General features: G+C 29.7%; 1 protein-coding gene across 1 annotated transcript; it reads right to left on the reverse strand.

The window, feature by feature from the left end:
- Nucleotides 1-7,180: 7,180 nt before the first annotated feature.
- Nucleotides 7,181-24,072, reverse strand: LOC107607067 (rho GTPase-activating protein REN1-like). Its single transcript, XM_088494676.1, has 22 exons — nt 24,025-24,072; nt 23,597-23,633; nt 22,844-22,920; nt 20,322-20,392; nt 20,132-20,210; nt 18,711-18,855; nt 18,451-18,570; nt 17,605-17,682; nt 16,777-16,832; nt 16,623-16,692; nt 14,273-14,360; nt 13,119-13,362; nt 12,746-12,973; nt 11,636-11,935; nt 11,270-11,322; nt 10,862-10,922; nt 10,685-10,768; nt 10,542-10,598; nt 8,900-9,060; nt 8,676-8,721; nt 8,328-8,432; nt 7,181-7,640 (listed from the first exon to the last, which is right to left on the reverse strand). Exons 1-22 carry the CDS (start codon nt 24,070-24,072, stop codon nt 7,248-7,250), a joined length of 2,601 nt encoding a protein of 866 aa, XP_088350802.1. The 3' UTR covers nt 7,181-7,247.
- Nucleotides 24,073-24,611: the final 539 nt, after the last annotated feature.

Here is a 24,611-nt window from a genome sequence, read left to right on the forward strand (position 1 = left end):
GTGCAGATAGTGCAGAAATCCACTTCCGGGGCCCACTTGGTGTGTGCTTGGGCTGAACATTGAGCTTTACACATACATAGGCCATTTCTAGAGTTAAACACCAGCTTGGATGCCAGTTTGGGTGTTTAACTCCAATTCTGGTGCCAGTTCTGGCATTTTACGCCAGAAAAAGGTCTCTGGTGGGCGTTTAGACGCCAGTTTGGGCCATCAAATCTTGGGCAAAGTATAGACTATTATAAATTACTGGAAAGCCCAAGATGTCTACTTTCCAACGTAATTGAGAGCGCGCCAATTGGGTTTCTATAGCTCTAGAAAATCCAGTTCGAGTGCAGGAGGGTCAGAATCCAACAACATCTGCAGTCCTTTCTCAACCTCTGAATCAGATTTTTGCTCAGGTCCCTCAATTTCAGCCAGAAAATACCTGAAATTATAGAAAAACACACAAACTCATAGTAAAGTCCAGAAATGTGATTTTTGCATAAAAACTAATAAAAATATAATAAAAAGTAAATAAAACATACTAAAAACTATGTAAAAACAATGCTAAAAAGGGTATAAATTATCCTCTCATTACTTAACGTTAGCGTTCATTCATTTAACGCCTTGATTCATTCATTCATTTAACGTTAGCGTTCATTCATTGGAATTAATAATTAAATGTTTCATGCATGCATGCTTTCGTTTACTTTATTATATTACTTAGTAATGCATGATTTGCCAATTGGCATTAGTAATAAATGTTTCATGCATGCATGCTTTAATTATCAATTCATGATAATGCATGCATAAGGCATTAATAATTAAATGCATGCATAAGGTATTAATGCATATGTATCATGTTACTAATGCCAGGGCTTCATGGTCATGAGCGTGGCCTAAGATTCCAAAGCGTGCTCAAATTTTAAAGTGTGCCCCAAAATTCTTCTTTTCTCTTTTTGGGCTTTATTTGTGCTTTTTTGCTTCTTTTTCCACTTATTTCCTACAAGATTTATAAAATCAAAAGATCAAAGAAATATACCATTTAAGCACAAAAGTATTCAATATTTAAGCACTAATAATCAATTTCTTGTATGAAAAAGCATAAAAAAACATGACATAATGACATGTCATCACAACACCAAACTTAAACCTTAAGAAAAGAATCATGCAATAAAGATTGACAGTCCAAGGTAAGAAGAATAGCAATTCAATGTTCATGGTTGGCTAGTTTTCTATGCATGCTACAATCACAAAAAAAATGTAAATGATTGATGCTTCTATCTAGCTCATTTTATGAAATCTTTTCCTTATGTTTCTTCTTTGAAACAAGCTTTTCATTCTCTTATTAGCTTCTCCTTTTGGGTGCTTTGCCCCATGAGTTGATAACAAAGCTACGACTCTAAATGCTTTGTTTTCAAGTATTACAACTTGATACACAAGCACCACAAGCATTTAATTAGAGGACTTCTTTAAGCTCATTTGTTTCTTTTCTTTACTCTCTAATTATTGATGCTCAGAGCCTTGAGCCTTGAGGGAGTGCTTTTGCAGTTGAGCCTAACCTTAACTCTAAGTGTTTTGTTTTCAAGATTTTTGCTTGATACATAAATACCACAAGTACTTAACAAATGAATTGTCATTGGTACTTAGAGCCTTCAACTTTCTCATTCTTTCCCTTTTTCTTTTCTTGCCTTAACTTGCAATTGCTTCTTCAAGGTTTTCATGATTTCAAAAATTTCATAAAATGTCCTAGATGAAAACTTCAATTAAATAAAATATAATGCAATTGAGCAATAATTAATCATACTAGCCTTCCAATACTTGTATGCCCATGCTAAATTCTTCTTTAATTCCTTATTTGTTTATGATCATGATGATTTATTATTTTTGAACTCACAAAATTCAAGATGGTAATCATAGTGTCACAGCAAGATGTTACAAATCAAAATTCAGGCTATGCTTATTCATACACACATGTGCATACAGAGAAGATAAAGACAATCATGCAATTTACAGTGCTGGAAGTAAGTAGGAGGAGAAAGGAGCGTTACCACCTTGTAGTTCATCTTCCTTGTTGTTGTCCCTTTCCTCCTATTCTTCCCCTCCGCCACACTTAGAATGCTTTCTCATCCTTAAGCAACAATTAGAACAATAGTGGTGGGGTCTAAAATGGATCATGAGTGTCTTACACAATGAAATGTTAGTAGTACATGTGTTTTAAGCAAGAAAAATTAAAGATAACCATGAAGGCACAGAGAAACAGAGACATTGTGATTGCAAAAATAAGAGGGTGTGCATGATACATTGCATAAAGAATGAGTGGCATACCAAACTTAGTGTGACACTTTCACTTGGAATTGATGCAAGTATCCAGTAAAGATTAGAAGCAAATTTTGTTGCATAGTAACACCAAACTTAGAATGCAATCCTATGTCAATTTATTTGAACTAAAACTAAACAAAGGGAACTATTATATGTTAAATACAATCACCAAGCAAAGAATCTGTTATGAATAAGGATTTCTTGGTGAGGTATTTAACAAAAACAGTTAAGGTGCAAAATAAATGAAAGCATAAAAAAACAAAGAATTGACTAAAACAAAGATAACAATAAAAATGTTAAACCAAAAGAAAGATAACTTTGCAGAGGCATTATGATTATGAAGACAAGTGGTGTTGCTGAATGACTTGCATAGAGAATTAAGTGGCACACCAAACTTAGAAACTTAGTGTGACAATTTTAATTTAGAATTGATGCAATCATCCATAGAGATTGAAAACAGATTGTTGCAGGGCAACACCAAACTTAGAATGTAATCATATGCCAATTTATTGAAATTTAAACAAAGTAAAGAAAGAAAATAAACCAAGCAGATAAATGAAATGTTACGTAAGGTTGGGTTGCCTCCCAACAAGCGCTCTTTTAATGTCATTAGCTTGACATGTTATTCTTCACTTTCTTTCTCTTCTTCCAGTTTGTTAAGAGGAATGACCTCAAGGGGAGAGATGAACCAGCTAGTGTCCCCTGTTTTGGTCTCTCCTCAGCAAGCTTTCTCTTGTAAGTTGCTTGTTTGAGCTTGCTTGCTGGATCAGGGGTAGGATTGTTTGCAATTGACCTTTTCTTGAATGTTGTCATTGGTATCTTGGTCACAATCCTCTTCTCGGTGCTCTTGTTAGTTGCCTTCACTCCTTGGATATCAAGACTTGGTGGTTGTGTGATTGTTGGAATATTTTCTTCATCAAGAGCCTCTTGAATTGGTGGTTCCATGAGCCCTTCCTCTATGCACTTCTCTGCTTCAATTGAGTGTGAACTTCCTTGATTGTCTTCCTCACTTTCTTGTTCTTCTACTTCCTCTTTTGCACTCAATATTTGATTTAATAGCACTTTTATGGAGGAGGTTTGTTGATCTTCCCAAGATTTCTTCATCTCCTCTTCATATCTTTCAATCATGGATTCAAGTGCTGAGACATTTTAGTTCAGGGAAGTTTGTGAGGGTTGTGAGTTTTCATGTTCCCTTTTCATCTCAAGTGACATTTGTAGATATGCAACCTCAGGTTCAATTACCTCCACTACCTCTTCCTTCTTTACTAAAAATTCACTTGACACAGAGACCTCTTCTTCTTGTTCTTCTATTTCCTCCTTCACATCCACCAATTGGTCTTCATCTTCCTTGTTTAGCAGTTCTGAGTGTTTCCTCATTTTTTCCAAGTGCTCATCCATCCTTTGGAGGAGGATTTCTTGTTCTCTCCAGGATTGTTCTTGCCTTTCCAACAATTCCCTGGACTTTTGAAGGGATCTTCAGATACTAGCTCAAAAGATGAAGGTTGAGAGAAATTTTGTGGATATGGATGTGTTGTGGTGAGGTTATTTTGAGTGGCATGGAATGAATCTTGTGAGTTATGAGATGAGTTTTGTGACTGTTGAGATGATTTTTCTGTGTAGTGGAATGAATTTTGTGGTTGGTGAAATGAGTTGTACAGATCTTGAGGGAGGCTTTGTGTTGAGACAAAATCAAGTGATGAAAAATTTTCAAGTGGAGAATTGAGAGGTGAGGTTGGACAATTTAGCATGAATGAATTGAAGATTTGCTCAAGTGATGATGGCTCTTGATTAATGGAGTATGACACATTGAGTGCTCTCTGATTTTGATCCTCCCAAGCACAACTTGAAGAATTGTTGAACTCATCACAGTGTGGATCATCTTGTAGCATTGGGGGACAATTTTGCATAAATTTATTGAAAGCACACTCCAGTAATAATTTCTCTTGATGAGTGTCATATGGAGCATTAAAATTTCCTTCCCAGCCATAGTTTGTGTCAGTGTCATAACAGTGTGATTCACTTTGTGGCTCTGGGAGGAAATTCATTTCAATTGATTGTTCACACTCTTGTTGATATGCCCAGTCACTATGAGGGTAATGACATAAATCATCTTGTGGTTCTAGATCATATCTCATGTGAATTGCTTCATCATCTATCATTTCTTGGTGATATTCCCAGCCACCATTAGAATAATAACTTGAATCATTTTGTGGTGGTGGGAAATATCTCATATGATTCTCTTGCTCATCTTGTGGTTTTGAAGCATATCTCCATTGATTGGAGTGCTCAGAATTTGTATTTTCTTGGTGATATTCCCAGCCACCATTAGAGATTGGTGATGGTGGGTAATATCCCATGAAATTTGTTTGATCATAAGATGAATTGAACTCTATTTGAATTTTGTAATACACATCACCAATGAAAATTGAAATTCATGTCACAGATGAGAATTTCTTAGTGAGGCAATAACTCAAACACCTTGCTATCAACTTAAAACAGAAAATTAAAAGAACAAAAACAAAGAAAATGCTTAATCTAGACCTCTCACCCACTTAATCATTGTCGATCTATATCAATCCCCGGCAACGGCGCCAAAAACTTGATGAGAGAAAAACGATTCCACACAAACTCACCGGCAAGTGTACCGGGTCGTATCAAGTAGTAATAACTCACAAGAGTGAGGTCGATCCCACAGGGATTGATGGATCAAGCAACTTTAGTGAGTGATCGGTTTAGTCAAGCAGACAGTGATGAATTGAATGAAAATTAGATAACATAATGTAAATTGTAGGGAATTTAAATTGCAGAAAGTAAAGTGACTAAATCTTAAAGAGCAAGAAACGTAAATTGCATCAAATGTAAAGGGAAATGGGTGCTGGAAATTAAAGAGGCAGTAAATCAAAAACTCAAGACAACTGCAGGAATTGTAAATTGCATGAAAAGTAATTTCAGATCACAGCAAGCTCAAATGTAAAGTTACAGAATGTAGACTTATAGAAAAGTAAATCAAGCTCAAGGGAAATAGAAATGTGAAAGTGCAGAAGAACAGAATTGCAGTAAGATGTAAATTGCATAAACTAAATTGAATTCAATACTTGAAATGTAAAGTGCAGAAAAATAAATGTGTATCAAAGAGAGTCATCTATTCTAATCCTACTCCTACTCCTATTGCTCTCTAGCAGAGCCTGCCTAACTCCTAATGAAATGAAACTGATGCCTTTATATAGGCTTTACAAAATGAAAATGAAATTGAAATTGAAAACAAATTACAATTCAAATGAAATTCCTAATCTAACTGTTTCTTGTGTCTTTGAGTCATGTCAATGGGCTTTGCTTGCTTTGGGGCTTTTGCTGGTTTGGCCTTGTAGAAGTGGGTCAGGATGCATGCTTAATTGATGCTCTCAGTGGAGCGTTCAGTTGGCAAAGTGAACACCCCGTTCACTCCTTCAGCATGCCTTTGGTGCGCATGTTGCCTCCCCTAGCGCTCAATTATTGAACACCACGCTCACTCTTTGAGCGCTGGCTTCTTTGGCGCGCCTTCCTCACTTGGCGCTCGCTATTTAAGCGCTCAGTTGCTTTGTTGAGCGCTACCCTTAGTGCGCTTGTTTCCTTGCCCAACGTTCACTTAGTGAGCGCTATGCTGAGTATTTGAGCGCTCCTAGTGTGTATAGCCAACACGAGCTTCCTCTCCCAACTTGAAATTCACACAAAAGGTAAGAAAGTGAATGCCACGTTCACTTCCAAAGTGAACGCTCATTGTTTAATGAATGCTAGTGCTCTCTTGCTTAATGAACGTTGCTTCCTTGCTTTAACTTTGCTTTTATTTCATTCATTTGGAATTAATAATTAAATGCATGCATGCTTTAATTATATTACTTAGTAATGCCAACGTAAAGCTTTATTCGTTCATTTTCCAATTGGGCATTACTAATAAAGGGTTCATGCATGCTTTCATTGGCTTTAATTAATAATGCCAATTACTTAACGTTAGCGTTCATTCATTTAACGCCTTGGTTCATTCATTCATTTAACGTTAGCGTTCATTCATTGGCATTAATAATTAAATGTTTCATGCATGCATGCTTTCATTTACTTTATTATATTACTTAGTAATGCATGATTTGCCAATTGGCATTAATAATAAATGTTTCATGCATGCATGCTTTAATTATCAATTCATGATAATGCATGCATAAGGCATTAATAATTAAATGCATGCATGCTTTAGTTATTAATTCATGATAATGCATGCATAAGGCATTAATGCATATGTATCATGTTACTAATGCCAGGGCTTCATGGTCATGGGCCACACTTTTAAAAGTGTGGCCTAAGATTCCAAAGCGTGCTCAAACTTCAAAGTGTGCCCCAAAATTTTTCTTTTCTCTTTTTGGGCTTAATTTGTGCTTTTTTGCTTCTTTTTCTACTTATTTCCTACAAGATTTATAAAATCAAAAGATCAAAGAAATATACCATTTAAGCACAATAGCATTCAATATTTAAGCACTAATCATCAATTTCTTGCATGAAAAAGTATAAAAAAAAAAAAAAAAGACATGATGACATGTCATCAATCATATCCACTATAAAAATGTTGGACCAAAGACTATTTTCAAGTTGCTTTACCATCTCGAAAAATATAACTCAACATTATTATAATTACAAATATAATAGTGTAAGGGAAAAACTAACATGATAATCATGAACCTAAAAAATTAACATATGATTGTATTACAAACAGTTAGACTTTAATGAGAATAGTTGAACTATTCCTCCTACATCATATAGTATAAAGTAAATGAATTCACTTCTTTGATAAACAAGAGAATCATCTATTACTCTACTTCATAAGTAGACATTATATTATTAAAGGCATGACAACTACCAATATCACACATGGAAAGGAACAACATTGAATGATACCAATGTCCAATAGGCTCCTATTATATTTACTGAACATTATCCGAATCATAAGGTTGATGATGGCTTTCTGACATTCCTCTTCTCAAGTATTGGTTTTGTTTATCAGAGTGTCGGTGTCCTGTTTGACTTCCCATTTTTTTAAGTTTGTCCGGATTTTGAAGATTTTCTGCTCCTTTATTCTTATTAGGAGATAAAATTGGCAAGTGAAAGTCATATTGGTTCTTGCTTGTGGATGTAAGTGGTAGGTAAAATTCAAATCCTCGAGATTTCTTTGGAGATGCTATTGGTGGGTGAAGTTCACCTCCTTTAATCTTTTCTACTTTATTCGAAGAGTTGTTAACCTCTCGACGATCATTCAAAAAGCTGAGTCTTGATGTCAGTTTTGTCAATGCATTGGCAGGTTGTGAATTTGTTGTTTGCTGTAAAGACATTTCATACAATAAGTCTATCAATCATATCAAATTATGACATATTATTAACCTTACCTAGTCGTTATTATAAGTCCAATGATTTGAAGAATTCCTTAAAACTTCAAAGTTTAAACAATACTTAAGTTTTAATGATAACCATACTATGTGTAAATAGTTAGTAAAGGCAGTTAAATTCCATTTATTGTCAAGATATATCAACTTATAGTATATTTAAAAATGCTTAAAGATTAAACTTTTTCAATAATTTTTATTTGTATAATCCACAATCACGTTTTGATACTTTAACTAAAAAATAGTATTAAGATAATCTATTATATTTTGAAATGTATGATAAAAAGCTAGTTTAAGTGGTATAATTATAAAAATGATTATGGATGATTGTTTACATTATTATATGATATTTGATAGTTAAAGTTAAATTGGCAAAAGCATTACAATTCATGTAAAATGCTTTTTTTTTATAGGCTATTTGTTAATTTAAAATTATTAGTTTCGATTATAATATATTTTAAACTTTTTATCCAAACGTGATTATTTTGTGAGAGAAACTTCTAAAATTATTTCTAAACATGTTTAGTAATTGGAAATGACTGTCCTACTATAGTGTTGATTAAGCAACTAATTAAAGTAAGTATAGATATGTATATAGATCTAAGGTAAGATTGTGAAACTCACTTCATTCCAAGCACCGTATTTCTTAGAACTAGATTTTTTGCTAGACAAATGTTTTAACTCATGCTTTGTAGCATTCTCAGATTCTGCTCCCCCAAATTTAGTGTCCTGTGATACAATTACAAAATATTAGGTTCAACAAGTAATAAATTCATATTATACTTAACTTTTTGTAAACACAATACAACTTTATTATAAAATTTGCTATGAAAAAAGATAACTTTATTTTGGTATTAGATTGTTACCATTTTTGTTAAGAAGGAGAAATATGTCATAAGTGAAAATTTTTAGTAATTTCATCTAACCTAAATTTAAAAAATAAATTGTTCTTTTAACATTAAGTTGGATTACCTTTGTTGTTGACCTCTCTGCAACTTCAGTGTCTTGTGTATTTTTCCTGGCAAATAAATTTTCTTTATTAAGATATATTTTAATTATATACAATTCCACTCTTTTATCTATATATTTTATTTTTGAAGTGGCAAAAGGCCTTCTATATCTGAAATTATTTCATTAAAAAAAAACTAATATTGATTGATATGTGATATTGTAAACAAAGAAAGTGCTTAACATACATATCAAGATCTATTATATGTTGAGGTTGATTGGAAGAATCCTGCACAGAACTATAACCCTGTCCAAGTAAACTAAGTCGTACCCTAAGCTCATCAAGCTTCCTTTTTATTTTGGCAAGATCTTCTTCTACTAATAATAACTCCTCAAGATCTGACATGATCTGCAAAAAATGTCTCATTAAAAATTAAGAATTTAGTTCATTATGAAACATATTAAATTATGAATCAATAACACTTTAAATCATTATTGTTATAATATCTAATAACAATTTGTATAGAACATTTCACACATTTTCAATTACTCCAAAATATAAATTAAAAATTTTAACTTTTTTTAATACTAATATATATGGATACTCTACAATACAATAATAATAACAAAGTGTTATCTCACTAGGTGTAGTTGGCTATATGAATTAAATAACACCATTATTTACTATGCTCTATCATATATCATTCAGTCAAATCGTTTATATATAAATCTCTTTTGACCACTTTGTCTATGGTCCTTTTAGATCTTTTTCTAACTTATGCCACCTTTTTATCTTCCATCTAAATCCATGATTCTAATCGGATGCCTTGTTGATATTCTTTCTAAATGTCTAATTTACCAAAGACAAAATTCTATCATTTTTTTAAACAATAGGTGCTATTCTAATTTTCTCTCTTTTATCTTGGTTCTTTATTCTTTTTTATATCTCACATTAATAAGATAGATAATATCATTGTATTATATTCACAACGACTTTTCAAACTTTTATGATCATATATGTCTTCTCATACACTTAATGATTTATGTCTAATGTAAATTTTGTATTTTTTGTATGTTATATTAAGCTTTTGTTATGTCTTATATTTGGTTTTTTTTCAAAAGATTGTACTTTAATATTTATGATCTATATGTATCTGTGCATTATATTTTGTATGGTAAAACAATCGATCCTTTCAAAGGTCTCCCTTGATTTCTCATGGTGACTCTGACCTTCTCAAGTATTATTAGTAATAACAGAGACTAATGACACATTCCACAAAATCCAAGAGAAGTCAATATCTTATTTTTACAAAGTGCAACGGTATCAAGTGTGACATCATCTACACTATAAGGAGTTTAGTATATATTCCTATAATTGAAGGATCAATATGACAATTGGGATAAAACTAGTTACTTAAGTGGTATCATGTGTAAAATTGCTAAAGATTCTATAATTAATTAATACTTTGATCAATATGAGAATGGAGATGAAGCCAAAATCCCCTTGATGTATTTTTATACATATATTTATAATAAGAAGATATAAATAAATTGCTTATCCTAGATGAAGATAATGAAGATTATTGGTTTGAGTTATGCTTAATTTCATTCAAATTGCACTCTAAATATTTGGGTGTTGTTTATTTTGATTTTTTTTAGTCAAAATTGATTTAAGTTTGAAAGTTTAACTAGTAATAATGTCAGAATACAAGTTTAAATTTTAATCAATTTGTATAGGGTAAATTTTGTTTATATTTAAGTATATTTGAAAACAGAGATTTTGGGTTAACATTTTTTATCCTAGATTTCAATGTTATATAAGTTTAATATACTAACCTTTTCATCAATATCGGATTTTGACAAGGGCCTAGGAGGCATCTTGAGTCCTGCTTCAAGTGTTGTTCGACAACTCTTCTCCTTTCGCAATTGTTCTTGTAACATAACAACCTATAAATAAATTTTAGAGAAAACAAAAATTTATTAATGCGAGAGAACAATTGCTGAAAGGATTATCATATTTTTAATGGGCTTACCTCTCGCTCAAGAGCCAAATGATGCTCTGGCAAGGCTTCTTTTCGTTTTTGCATATCAGATAATAGCTTCGAATTTTCTTTTGCCTATGAGAATGTAAAATGGAAAACTAGCTTTGAAAAAAAATATAGCATACATGTAGCAAGGTTAGTCTAACTAGAGAAAAATCAAATACGAACCTCATCTGCAATTTGGTTTTGCAATTCTGTCTTAATAGTTTCAAGCCTCTCAATTCCAACTCTGTGTATGGTAATAAACACAAATCATTTCAAATAACATTACACACAATTCTAGTCTAAATATTAGATAAGCCACTTAGTTTTGCATATAGTAGTATTTCTTCAAAATAAAAGAAGGAGAAATGATTTCATAAAATACTTCATTTAATACTTTATTAAGCTATTGGCCTTCCTTACTATGTTACATGGTTTTATATTTACCTTTGTGTATACTATATACTTGTATATATGTTAAAAATATTTTCCCTTGAACCATAATGAAAATAACATTCTACAATATGGTAACAAGTAATAATAAGCAGAAACTTTGTATAAGAGAGTTTGATATAGTTAATATAAATCACTTACTCATCATCTTCTTCAATGAACTGAATGGATTCCATAGAAAGATTTTTCTTTGCCTAGACATATTATACAATACATAAGAATAATAACTTTGTATAACAAACTCAATTTAAGAAGTCTCAAAAATGGAGTAAGAATTTAGGAATAAAAAATCTTATTTAAGTTTGACAATATAATAACTTTTCTATGAGTGATTGATATGCCTGAATGATTTTACAAATTTGCAACTAACACAAAAGTACATGACCCTTAAGTTATTATTCCTATAAATAAATTCATACATCTTCAAATAAACATGGAAGCTTTAACCAAAAAAAGTAATCAAGATAAAAAATAATGACATCATTATTCATTAATAATTTTACTTACTGAAGTTCTCCCCAACATAGTGGGACGTTGAGGTGCTGCGACATTCGTTAAAGTTGCTGATTTTGTCATATGTGGTGGGATAGGAACATTGTGTTCATTCTTTGTAGTTCGAACCCTAGAAAGTTTTCCTCCTACTACATTAGGAGGCTTACTAGACTCATTTTCACAAGTATTTTCATATCTCTTGGTATCTTCTTGTTGAGGAACTGCTTGCTCAAGTCTAGTCGATGGCATCTTTTGAACTTTATAATCTTTACTCACCTCTAAAGATTTTGAAGTTGAACTTGAATGATTATGTACCTGTACATCATATAAAACTAGAATAATCAGGAGTTCATCATGTTCCTTTTCCTTTTTAATTTTTTTCTCGATAGCTTTCTTTTATTTTTCTTCACGACTTACAGTAGCCCACAATGAAGTAGTAAGTTATTTTTACTTGACTTTTCAAATGGCATAAATATGTTTTTGGTTCCCTTTCAATATAATTTTTTGAGTTTGATTCGTATAAGAATTAGCATAAAGCATGAGTTATATAATTTATACGAAGTGACATTTTAATTTCATCTTAAAGTAAAAGGGAAGGGGAATACATAGAATTATAATCTCACATATTACTTGCCAAAAAAAAGTGTACAATATGTAAATTTAAATAATTAATATGAAACTAAAAATTCAACTTAAGTGTGAGTTTTTATATTACTATTAAATTTTGGGTGCAGTAATAAGTTTTGACATATATATGACATAATATGAAAATATGAGAAAAATAAAAAATTCTCCCAATATTCTAGCTAGCTAGGAAGGATCATACACTTGAAAATATATTTTTGATTATACACTTGAAATTAGTCTATGAATGCATTTACACCACATATGTAACATCTCGATTTACATTCATTCTCCATTATATTCTTGAAAACTAAGACCTTAAACTACTCTTTCTAGCCCAAAGTTAACGGACTCAGACTTCATCTTGAGTTATATACAAGTCATAACATATTAACATTTTTGTAAACTAAATGTAGTTTTATTTGATGCAATGGCTATGTTATGTTTTAGAGAAAAAGACTTATGGGCTAAATTCCATGTAATTTTATAAATAGTTCATACCTTATCATCATTTTTATCATTCTTCACAGAATCTCCAGTTTCACTACCAGTTTCACTACCAATATCATCCTCTTCATCAAGTTCGGATCCCTCTATTGATTCACCTTCCTCATCATCATCATATTCTTCCTCATATGACACATCATCATCATCAGTAAATTCCTCACTCCCAGTTTCGCTCCCATCTGAATCGGTGTACATATCTGGCCCAGGGGACACGCAATCTTCCTTTATTAAGTAGAGACAATACATTAGAGAACTCAAAAATAATCTAATAAAATATGCATGCATTCTAAGGAGTTTATGCAACAAAGATGCAAATGTTACGAATACAAAATGGTTCAAAGAAAGTAATATCAAATGATTGACTTACTCCAAAGAAGGCGTCATATTCTTCTAATAAAGTAATAACAATAGATTGAGCATGGTTTGCAGCTGCAGCAGCTTGTAGAAGTTGAGCAGAACTATCACCACCTACATCAAAATCATTTTCAATTTCACATTCTCCAGCTAGAAGAGGGCGAAGAAGCAATGGTGCCATGCAAGCAGCAACAGCTGACAGACTCATTTTGTTTACAGCTTTGAATGACGCAACAGCTTGCATCATCAAGAGTATTCTGTACATCAATAAAATGAATATTTTAAATCATGTAATGTATGTACGTGCATAAATAGAATAAGAGGAAGTTTTGACAAAAAAAATTGTTGATATATATTTTGTTTAGATAGTTATCTAATTTACCAAAAGTGTAACAAGTTAAACTAACTTGACTATTAAGAGATATACTTAACATCATTCATTTCACTCAGACATTATCGAACGACTAAGTGTAATACCCATTTATAAAATGATGGAAAATCATTATTAACATGTCCAAGGAGCACGCTTTTAATCTTGCATATCCAAATGTCAATTCCAAATCTTAGAATTATATTGTTATGTTTCTTAATTTGCATTAATTTCCAAATCCTTACATATAAATTTTTTCTTAACAATAATTTAATGTGTTACTTTTTTTTTTTAGTTTTATGGCTCTCTTGTAAGGTTTTGATGCATGATGGATTAAAATCTTCAACAAACTTTTGCCTATCTCTTAAATAGGTATATGTGTAATTTTGCTCCCATATTTATATCAAATTTAGCTAAATATAGATAAAATTATTCCCAATATAACATACATAACACAATTGGTTTCGAAACATAAAAGACTTAATTTAAACCAATATTGTTCATATTAATAATTATTCTAACAATATTAAATGGAAAGAAACAATGACAAATTAAAGAAAAAAGATAAGCAAAAATATAGGTAGACAATAAAAATATTAAATAATATGAACAATGGATATATCGGATGTTCAATTCATTAGGTATGCGGATGGTTATCCTAATATTAAGATTTAGGTGAGTAATTTAGGGTGTAGTGTGTTTTTATTTTATTGGATCAATTTTAGAATCCATTATTTATATTGTTCACAAAAATCATTGTCTACCTAGCAAAATCCAAAAGATAATTGACAAACTACCTTTGTAACAAACGACGGTTTGGCTCAGGAAAAGTATCATATATTGCTGCACGCATTGCAGAAATCCTGTTGGCACCACGTCCACTTCCTAGTTGTTGCGGTAAGTTAATAATAAAAGAAAGTCAACATTAAAATAAAGTCCATTTATATGTAAAAGCATGAATGTAACTTTCAAAGTTAAAGTCTAAATGATCTTATAAAATTAGAAATCATAAATATGATCAATATGCTAATATTTTTTACTCTTTTAATGTCATCTTTGTATTAACTATAGGATATTTTTGTTTAGCAATTTCTAATTTAGTTTTTTATAGTCTAAAGCTTCAAGAAAGATGCACGTCATATAATTTGTTATTTGTTATTATTATTTTTGTTTTAATAAGCATTGACTTTTATTAATATGAGAATAAATAATCCACATAATTTGTTGTTATTAAATTTATCATAATAAAAATATAAACAAGAGTGTAATGTGTTTATTATTGGAAGAAGTTACTGAAAAGATAAGATAGATGACATAGTTGTCAGAACCGAACCAATGATTGAACCAGTCAGGTTATTGGGTTATTAGATTACTGGTTCAACTGTTAGGTCACTGGTTGACTCGGTACTATGTAAATAAAAAATAAAAATAGTCAAAAATTTAAAAAATATATTTTTATTAATATTTTAAGAATATCAAGCTATTCTAAAATAATATGGATCAGAAACAATAAGTATTTTGTTATTTTTACTCTCTCATAAATATTTTTATTTTATTTTTATATTAAAATAACTATTATTTTCAAATTTCAATAATTTATTAATTAGTTTATATCTATTATACTATTATATACTACAAGTATTTATTGAAAAATAATACTAATAGATATTATATAATTATGAAAAGAAAAAAATAAGTGACTTTATAATTTTTGTTAAATAAAAATATAATTAATTTAAGAATAAGTAAATTTATAGCTAAATTTAAAATAAATTAGATATAAGTAAATTATTTTATATATTATAATTTGCATGCATATTAAAAAAATCATCACAACCTAGTGGCTGTGAATAGCTTTATTTTTCTAGAGGGGAGGGGTTCGAACCCCATCTCTAAAATTTTGGTAAAATTTAAATCCTAACTGGTTCGGTCAAATCAGTCTTTACTGAGTTTGACTGGTTTTCACCGGTTCTCATTAGGTTTGATCGATTTCCACCGATTTTTTATCTCATGCTGTCTAAATATTAGACCGGACCAATAGAAGATCCGATTCACTGATTTTTAGTTGAACCGATTGGTTCGGTCCGATTTTAATAACACTGGTAGATGGTGACATTTTAATTAAAAGATTGAAGTGATAGCACTATAATATGCCAACATGTCAATCTCTTTTTGTTGCAAAGTATAGGCATCAACATTTATAAAAATTAGATTTAAACTCACGTAGTGAACAAAAAATATAAAATTTGAATTTTGATTTTTTAATGAGTATTATATTAGCTTATTTGAATTATATTATATATATTACTTCCTCATACAATTATGCACATCAGAATATTTCTATAGACTAGTTAGAATTATTTGTTACCTATTAAAGTTATGTCAAAACTATTAATTTTTCATATAATCATATTGAGAAATATTTTGTGAATCAATTAGAAATTTAATAATAGAATAAAATATTCTCTTTCAAATAATTAGTTGAATAATAATAATGATGATGACCACGACGATGATAATGATGATTGGAGAATTAACCAAATATCAATATATGAAACATAATTAAAAATAAGACATATAATATTAGAATGTAGATTCTTATATAAGTTAACATATATCCTCTATAATATAGTTTTTTATGTAGTTAGAAATTTTAATGTAAAAAATTATGAGATTAATGTTTTGAATAGTTATATAAATGTTATTTTGTTATGATATTATAAAGGTAGTTCTATAGATAGAAACTATTTTCCATGATGTTATGATATAAGTTTAGTGTTGACATGACTAATTTATTAAGAACATAAGAACTTAGGATTTATTAGCTCATTATAGCATTAACTTGATATCTTTTTTATATAGTTTTCATAGAATAAAATTTTCTCACCAAATGAGACACACAATATTAGAATTTAGAAATATTTTCAAAGGAATTTAAAAAAAATAACCTAAACTAGCTATATAAAAAAGCATGTTTAATAATAAAAATAACAAAAAATTATTGTGCATATCTAAAATTAAGTTTAGTTCCTTCCACATTGACAAGAGTAAGTATATTTTTTTTCTTTAAAGGTTTTATATAGATGGCTGAAAATAAAATTAAAAATAATACAAAATAATGATAAAAAGAAACAAAATCATACTTACGACTAGCTTCTAATAATGCCTTGCAACAAGATGCAGGGATTGGAGCAGATGGCATTTCTCGAAGTACATGCTGGATATTTGTTAAAAGGAATGATAAAAAAAGAAGTAATATATTTTAATGTGTGACCAAGATAAAGGAATCAAATTTCAATACCTTAATGCAGTCACCAATAATATGTGCATCTTCGTTTTCAAAAAATTCAACTTTTCCTGCAATCATATGGCTTATCCATGAAAATAAGATTTATTATAAAATTAATTTCAAATTTTATGAAAACTTATTAGTTTGATCCATATAATGGATGTTGAAATTCAACAGTTTTATAAAATTCATTGTGCAGGATAAATTATTTAATAGTGTGTCATAGACTTACACCTAGTGCTAATGAATCATGCCCTCATATATATATATATATAACTTTGCAAGGACTAATTTATAGAACTTTTAGGAATGTGTCTAGGAACTCTATAATTTACAGAAGAATACAAGACTTGACTATGGATCTGCTTGAAAAGTGTTAAAAGTTATTTTTTTAGACTTTTGATTTATGAAAAGTTATATTAATAGTGCTTAGTATAATTTTTTAGATATACTTTTAACTTTATGAAAAAATTGTTTAAGAGCTTTTGAAGAAGTTAAAAAATTTAACTTTTCTCCTTCTCAAAAGTTATTTTATCATTTCTATTTATTACACAACTTTAAAATAAGTACTTCAATAATAACTTTTTAAATACAAAATAATTTATTTATAAACTATATTTAATATAAATCCTTATATTTAAATTTTTTTTAAAAAAAAATTTAATTAAGTTGTTTACTCAAACTGAACTATATAAGGCATAGTAGATGCCAATCTACACTATCAAAGTAAACTAACTATTATTAGTAGATACATGTCAATGTCCACTAACACACGTAAAGTTTGAAGAATCCTTGCAATTTTTCCAAAGCATAAGATTAGTGAGAAACTTAAACACAAACCTTGTTCATATTCTCGTACTCGTTGTTCAACTTGCTCAACATCCGCTGCTTGTCGCAGGATCCCTTCTGCTTTGACTCCTATTTTATAATATTAATTAGATAGATTCTTATAAAATTTTATAATATACACAATTTTACAAGATTCTATAATGTTTTATGTCTATTAAAAGGATCTAATATATATTTGCTACTTTGTTTTCTCTCACCACTCATTCTCCAAGCTTTGAAACAATTTGAAAATATACAGATTTAGATTAGTCAAATGAATTAAAGTTACTATAAGCCTAATTAGTATTAATAAAAAAATCAATGCATACTAACATGATCTAAGTGTCTTAACTAATATTTGAGTATTTTTTTTTATTTACTAGAGGTGTAAATATGTAGGTAAGAAAGTTAGAAAATATGTATCATGTTTATAATATTAAAGACTATGCTAGTGTCGGTAAACCACAAGTTTACCACCATTTAAAACCTAGTTATATTCATTAATTTGGAAATACAACCCAAGTAATCAAATGGATGTAATAGCTTGATTGTTGCCTTTGATGTTCTTTCTTAATAATGTAACATTAAACGTGCTTTTTCATGCATATTGATAACAAGTGAAATATTCAATATGCCTACTAGAAAAATTTATTTATAAAATATAAAGAACTAAAATTGAGTTAAAAGTCATTCAATATTAATTTCTCTTCTGATGATTTAAGTTGAATGAGTACTTTTACAACAAAAGACCACATATTTTCTCTTACATTTTGGATAGAACAAGGAATGTTTCTCTACTTTACCTTCAACATCATGAGCAAAAATAGTTCTTAAAAATAAGAGAGGGAAAAAACTTACCATGCTCCTCTATGTATCTCATGGCTTTCTCCAAAAATGATGGAGTTCCATCAGGATCTTCCAAAGCAAGTAAAACTGGACGACCCATGACTGAATATTTCTTTAGTTCTTTATCCTTCACTATTGCAAAAAGCAAAAACATCATTTGAAAGAAACAATTATGTGTATGTAGAAATAACATAAGCATACAAATCATATACTCAAATACATTAATAGTTTAACTGTAAACGAAAATAATACAAATTGAAAAAAGATAATACATTGGTCTGAAGAACTATCAAGTGAATCAAACTGATCATTCTTTAAAACACCATTTTGCCCTATCATGTCAGTTGGATTTGGTGCTTGTGCCAAAGCATTCTCAAGTGCAGTTTTCCACTCATAGAGATCTTCATTTGTTTCAGCCTACAGAATTTACAAAACAAATGTGATATATATAGAGAGAGAGTAAATATCTAGCTATTTTTAACCATTAAAAAATTAAATGTTGACAAAATTAATTATAAAAAATTTTAAAATAATTTTATATTCATAAAAGATGAATTTTGTATAACAAAATTATCAAATTGTTAAATTTAAAGCTTGACTCCGATAAATTTTTTAAAATGACCAAATTATCCTTTTATCATCCTTTTTTTTGACATAATCTTCCCTTATTCCAACTCATAAACTACTTCAAATTTTCCTAAATAAAAAATCCTACCAAAATCAGAACCAGAATTAACCCATAGAAGGTGGAATCACAGCCCATAAAAAATCTCACAAACATTGTTGCCAAAGATGTATAGAACTTGTCCCACACCTCATTCTTCAAATCAATGGCATCTTTAGTGTCCGCGAGAGAGGGAGAGAGAGCGAGCGAGAGATATAGCTTGTTCGACGGCGCGGTGGCCATGGTCCCCTCCGCCGTTGCCCTCTCATCTTCCCCTTTTTTCTCCTCTTTTTTTTTACTTATTTTTCCTTGTCCTTGCTTTCCTCTCTGTCTCTTCTTCGCTCTCTATCTCTCATCCCGTCGCCACTTTCTCTCTCTTTTTCTTTCTTACTTCCTCCACCTTCTTTGTTTTTATTTTTCTTAATCTTCTTCTTTCTGTGTTCAGCAGTGGATGTCAAAGCAAACATATGTGATTTCTTGTGATATTCTCTTTCTTGTTTTCTTTTATTAGAGTAATATTGTTGCACTCATTTGCGTGACTTTTTTCTGTACTCTTATTTTATAAAAAAAAAATGTACATCTTTTATGTTAAAATTTTTGTTTCTTTTGTTCTATGTTTCTTGTTCATACTTCTTATTTTTTGGAAGATGAAAAATTCCTCTTTTCTAAGAAGTTATTTATTGGGTTTTGAAGCAGCAGTAACCAAAGAGTTATGGAAGGAAAGAACTTGACAAGGATTCTTTTTTAAAACTATTTTATCATTATCAAAATTAAGAGGTTGAGGAAGATAGTGAAAAATAATTTAGAAATTTAATGTGTATTTTTAAACGAAATTAATTTTTTATGAATATAAAATTAGTTTAGTTTTTTTGTGGTTAATTTTATCAACACTTACATTTTTTATGATTAGAAATAATTATATACTAAAATCTTTAGTAAAAAAATTAATCATTACATGAAATTTAAAAATAAATTATTCTTGGAATACATTTTAACAATAATTTATAGTCTTCTAAAAAAAAGAAGTACCTTAAGTGTAACTGACCGTCCATCATGAACATCAGAAAATTGTACAGTCAAAAGTTTTTTATCTGGCTTGACAATAACACTGCAATATATGACAAATTATATTTTTAAAGCTTTAGAAACTTCATAAAAATAAGTGAGTTTCTGAAGAAAAATAGAATGGACAATAGTTGTTTAAAGCAAGCAAGCCAACCTGCCTGAATTGTTGAGGTCAATGCCACCAAGGGTCAAATTTACTTCATTTCCCTTTTGAGAAGCAACATTCTGTGTAAGATATAATATGATAGAAATATAATTAGAAATGTACATCTTTTCAAACCTCATAAAAAAGCGCCATGTTATTCAATTGCATGCATTTGTCTTGATGAAGTTTCTTTTATTCTGATATATAACAATGATGAAAGGCATGCAAAGTCCATTAACAAACCATATTTTTGTTCATAACAAATTTACAACTTAAATAAATAAAAGAAAGAAATGATTCATCAACCTACCAAAAAAATGTAATGCTAAAAGTTTCAATTTCACCATAAGAAAAATAAAAGCTTTAATATCATGACATGAAGTATGATTTCCAAAAGTCTAAGATACTTGATAGAGGCATATAGTTCCCCAAATATCAATGGTAAGTGTCTCATGTTACCCAAAAACTTAAAGTGTCTCTTTTCTCTTGAGATCTATTTTGTCTCGCGAAAATATTATTTTGCTATCAAATGGTCTCCACTTTAGGTACTATAGGATAATAATTATTAATATTTGAGGGACCATGCATTTTGTCAGTAAATTAATTTTCTACAAGTTAAAATAGTTCTTCTATGTTTCATAATATCTTACATTTTTAAGTTTTCAAAATATTTTATATCTATGTAGCACTAGTTTCCTTTCTTTTTTTTTCTCTTTCATATTTACCCCTACTAATGATGTAATTTTAAGAAAGGGATTAAGTGTAGTATGAAATGCATTGATTTAAAATTTTCCAATATAATTGAAAATAATCTATCTATTCACATAAATTTTTACTATTTCCAAGATGTTTTTTTTCTCTATGTGTTTTTTGTTTTGTGACAGTAATTATGTATGAGAGGATATTGCCGGTTATATTATTCTAAAGTAAAGAAGTTGGTAAACGAAGTTGAAAAGGTTCTAAACTTGTACAAAGTCATCAATTACAACAAATGTTATTGTTCCAAGTTGGTAAAAGAAGTTGAAAAGAGACAAGGCAATGAAAGAATCTCGCGTATGAGAAAAAAGGTAGTGTACATGAAGGTCTACTAGTTAGCCAACACCTTGTATACATAAGAAAATGCTACTTTGATGAGCTTGGGACAATCCAAAACACCATTGTGAGTCTAGAAAACTCACTTTTAGATATCTTGCTTAGACCTACATGCCGTATATAAGGTCCAAGCCAAACCTCGATGGATGTGCAAAAAGTGTCAAGAAAGAGAAAGTACGTAGATAAGTATGAATGTCGTGCATGATATTTATGATGATAATATCATGATGAAGGAACTAATATGGATAATGATGGTCAGGTGCCAAGTTAAGATGATAAATAAGATATTGATATTTGATACTGAGATTTGTTAAGGCTTTATGATGATGTGAATATGATTATAATAATGAGGAATTATGATGTTTCTATTGACCATATGTGATTTTTCCTTTTTAAGCATAAGGTTAGTCGAGGGTACATCCCAAATAGTTTTGTTTAAGAGGTGATATGACGATCTCCCTTTAAGATAGACTTCAAGAAGTTCCGGTTGTTCCTCTTATGAAATGCACATGAAAAAAACTATATCTGGTGATAGCTACTAGATGTTGTGAGATATGACAATACAATCGACACATAAATTCATGACTGGTTTGATAGACATTTATCATATGTATTTGTGTGTATTTGATTGTAATTATTATAAATGTAACTTTATGCTAATTGATTTATATGCTCTTTGTTTGTGTTAAACTTGTATGAAATGTTAGCATTCGTTTATTGGACGGAGGTAACGAAGGTTCAGGTAGCGTCGAATCTTAGAATTGACCCTAAGCTACAATCCTATGTTGGCAAATGGAGACTAGAATGTTTAGTTGAATGGTATAGGTGAACTCCTGGGCATTTGTGACTCAAGATGCAAAAACTTGGATGCCTATGATTTCAAATATCAATATATAGCTTTTATCATTTTTCTTTACCCTACTGGTAAGCTTTAGACTTTCACTCCTGGTTAGCATTTGTTTTTATAGATGTGGATTGCATTATGTGTGTATGAACAAATATATTTGAATACTTTATTTTATTTGGATACTCTAACATAAGATCACCCACTTTGTCACATTACTATAACTATAAGATGTTAAGACCTTTAGCTTTCTTCCGTTCATGTAATTTCAAAGCTTGTCATATCATATACATTTTCCCTACATAATTAGGAGATTAAATTTTAGTTGCTTCTTGGAATCAAAGGATTCGACCATATTATTGTATTCATGTAATTAGTACTTCTGAGAGCTAAACTATTTCAAGCAATTTAACCATTATGGATATTGTTATTTCGAGTTCTAAGTTCTATTTTTGAGTTTATGAATTAAGAGATAAATGAGATTTTAAAACTAATATTTTATCTTTACTCTCAAAGTAAGAGCTCATTACAACGTAGTAAATAAATAAAAAAGATTATTACATTCAATTTCAGAAATTAAAAAAAAAGAACTTACTGGATCACTTCTAAAGAAAACAAGTGAAGTTTGTGTTAAAACAAACCACCTTTTCTTCCAGGATGTCCATCCAATACCTACACATAAAGAAATTATATACAATGTAATTTTATAATGACTTAAAAAATCTAGTCATTCTAGTATCATTAAGCATCATTATCTATAGTCAAAGACAAAATGCAATTGAATTGTAAAAAGATCAAAAGAATAAGAAGAATGAACAAAGAAAAAGCATACATGATTAGCAGTGCATTTCTATAACCGAAATTTCTATTCATCTAAGATTAGTTGGGATCATAATATTCTTTTATATATAAGGAGTATTAATTTCTTGCTTTTATTTTAGGGGTAAAATAACATGTCTCTTTGTTTAAAACTTCAACCAAAATCACTCTTTAGTATTAAAGAAAGCATTGTATATGGGCAACTTGGATGACCTTGAAAAATATTAAGTATAAATATTATATACAAGTTTTTCTTGCCTTTGAAGTTGTTACTACTATTAATCATAGTAAAATCTTATTAGATATGTTCTTACTCAATGTTTCCATTTAAACAAATTAAATGAATTTAATAATAGCGAAAGCTAAAAAGCCCCATTTTTTTGTCAATTGAGAATGTGAATTATTCAGTGCATCATCATCATCATCATCATCATCATTTCCTCCACCTCTTGGTATTGGGATTATATAACTAAAATAAATAAATTAATTAATAATTCTATCGCACATAAATTAGAGAAGTTTATCACACCTTTGGAAGATATGAAAAGTGGCCCACTTTTGAAAACCTGAAAGAAATTAATAAAAAATTCAGTCGTTAAGTGATATTGAGTATACTCATTATAATTTGAAAAACAGTATTTACTTTAAACTGGCTTTTTTTTTCTTGTTAAAAACCAATCAAATTTATCATTTGAATACAAATAATTTTACCATTTTTACTATGTTTATCTCACTTTTGTTAGGTGAATTAGAATACAATTTTTATAAAGTAAAATTTTAACATGGTTTTCAAGGAGGGAGAAAAAGTGGAGCAATAGTTAAATTATCTCTATGTGAATTAAAAGTCGCAAATTTAAACCGTGAAATCAACTACTAATATAATTATCAAATTAGGTTGTCTATGTTATATCCTTTGAATTGGGCTACCCTTTTTATATGAAAAAGTCTACAATTTACCTGAATTTCCATGAGAACAAGTTGATAAACCACAAAACTATCAAGCATATTGACCAATATATTCCCATTCCAAAACCATGCTTTATTTTGAATGAATCAACCAATCAATTGAGGAAAAAAAACTTTATTCATACTTTTGAAAATACAAATAATTACCTTGGTGCTACTGCTACTCTTGAAAAGAGGATGCTCTGGTGACCCAGTTTGGGACTCAGGTTGAGGTTGAGGATCGAGATTAGGAGCACCATCATTTTCCTACACAAATAAAAAACAAACAAAATGAGCTTTCACTTTCAATTCACACACACGACGTCATTAACCAACCATTAAACATTCCTTTACACCATAATTCATATAAAAAACCCAAATTATACATTTGATAGGCTCTTATGAACAAAGAAATTTTTGCATAAAAAATTTATTAAAATAAATAAATAACATTTTTAAGACATTTTACCTGAACTGATTCATCAGTTTTGCTAGTCATTCTGCAATCCCAAATTCAAAATACAATATTTATATACCCGTATGTATTATGTCATAGACAATCCTGCATCAACATTAATCATGATAACAATGCAACTTAG

The sequence above is a fragment of the Arachis ipaensis genome, chromosome B7 (assembly GCF_059453495.1).
Source record: "Arachis ipaensis isolate K30076 ecotype BB chromosome B7, ASM5945349v1, whole genome shotgun sequence".
NCBI lineage: Eukaryota > Viridiplantae > Streptophyta > Magnoliopsida > Fabales > Fabaceae > Arachis > Arachis ipaensis.

Bases quoted from the DNA above. Each gene is read 5' to 3' on its own strand.
- LOC107607067 (XM_088494676.1), bottom strand. From the start codon at position 24,072: ATGCTTGATAGTTTTGTGGTTTATCAACTTGTTCTCATGGAAATTCAG. The intron at 14,361-16,622 runs GTAAGTATGATT...CGCAACAACTAG, and splicing joins GGCATTATTAGAAGCTAGTC to GAAGTGGACGTGGTGCCAAC. The intron at 8,722-8,899 runs GTATGTTAAGCA...TTTATTTGCCAG, and splicing joins CATATAATAGATCTTGATAT to GAAAAATACACAAGACACTG.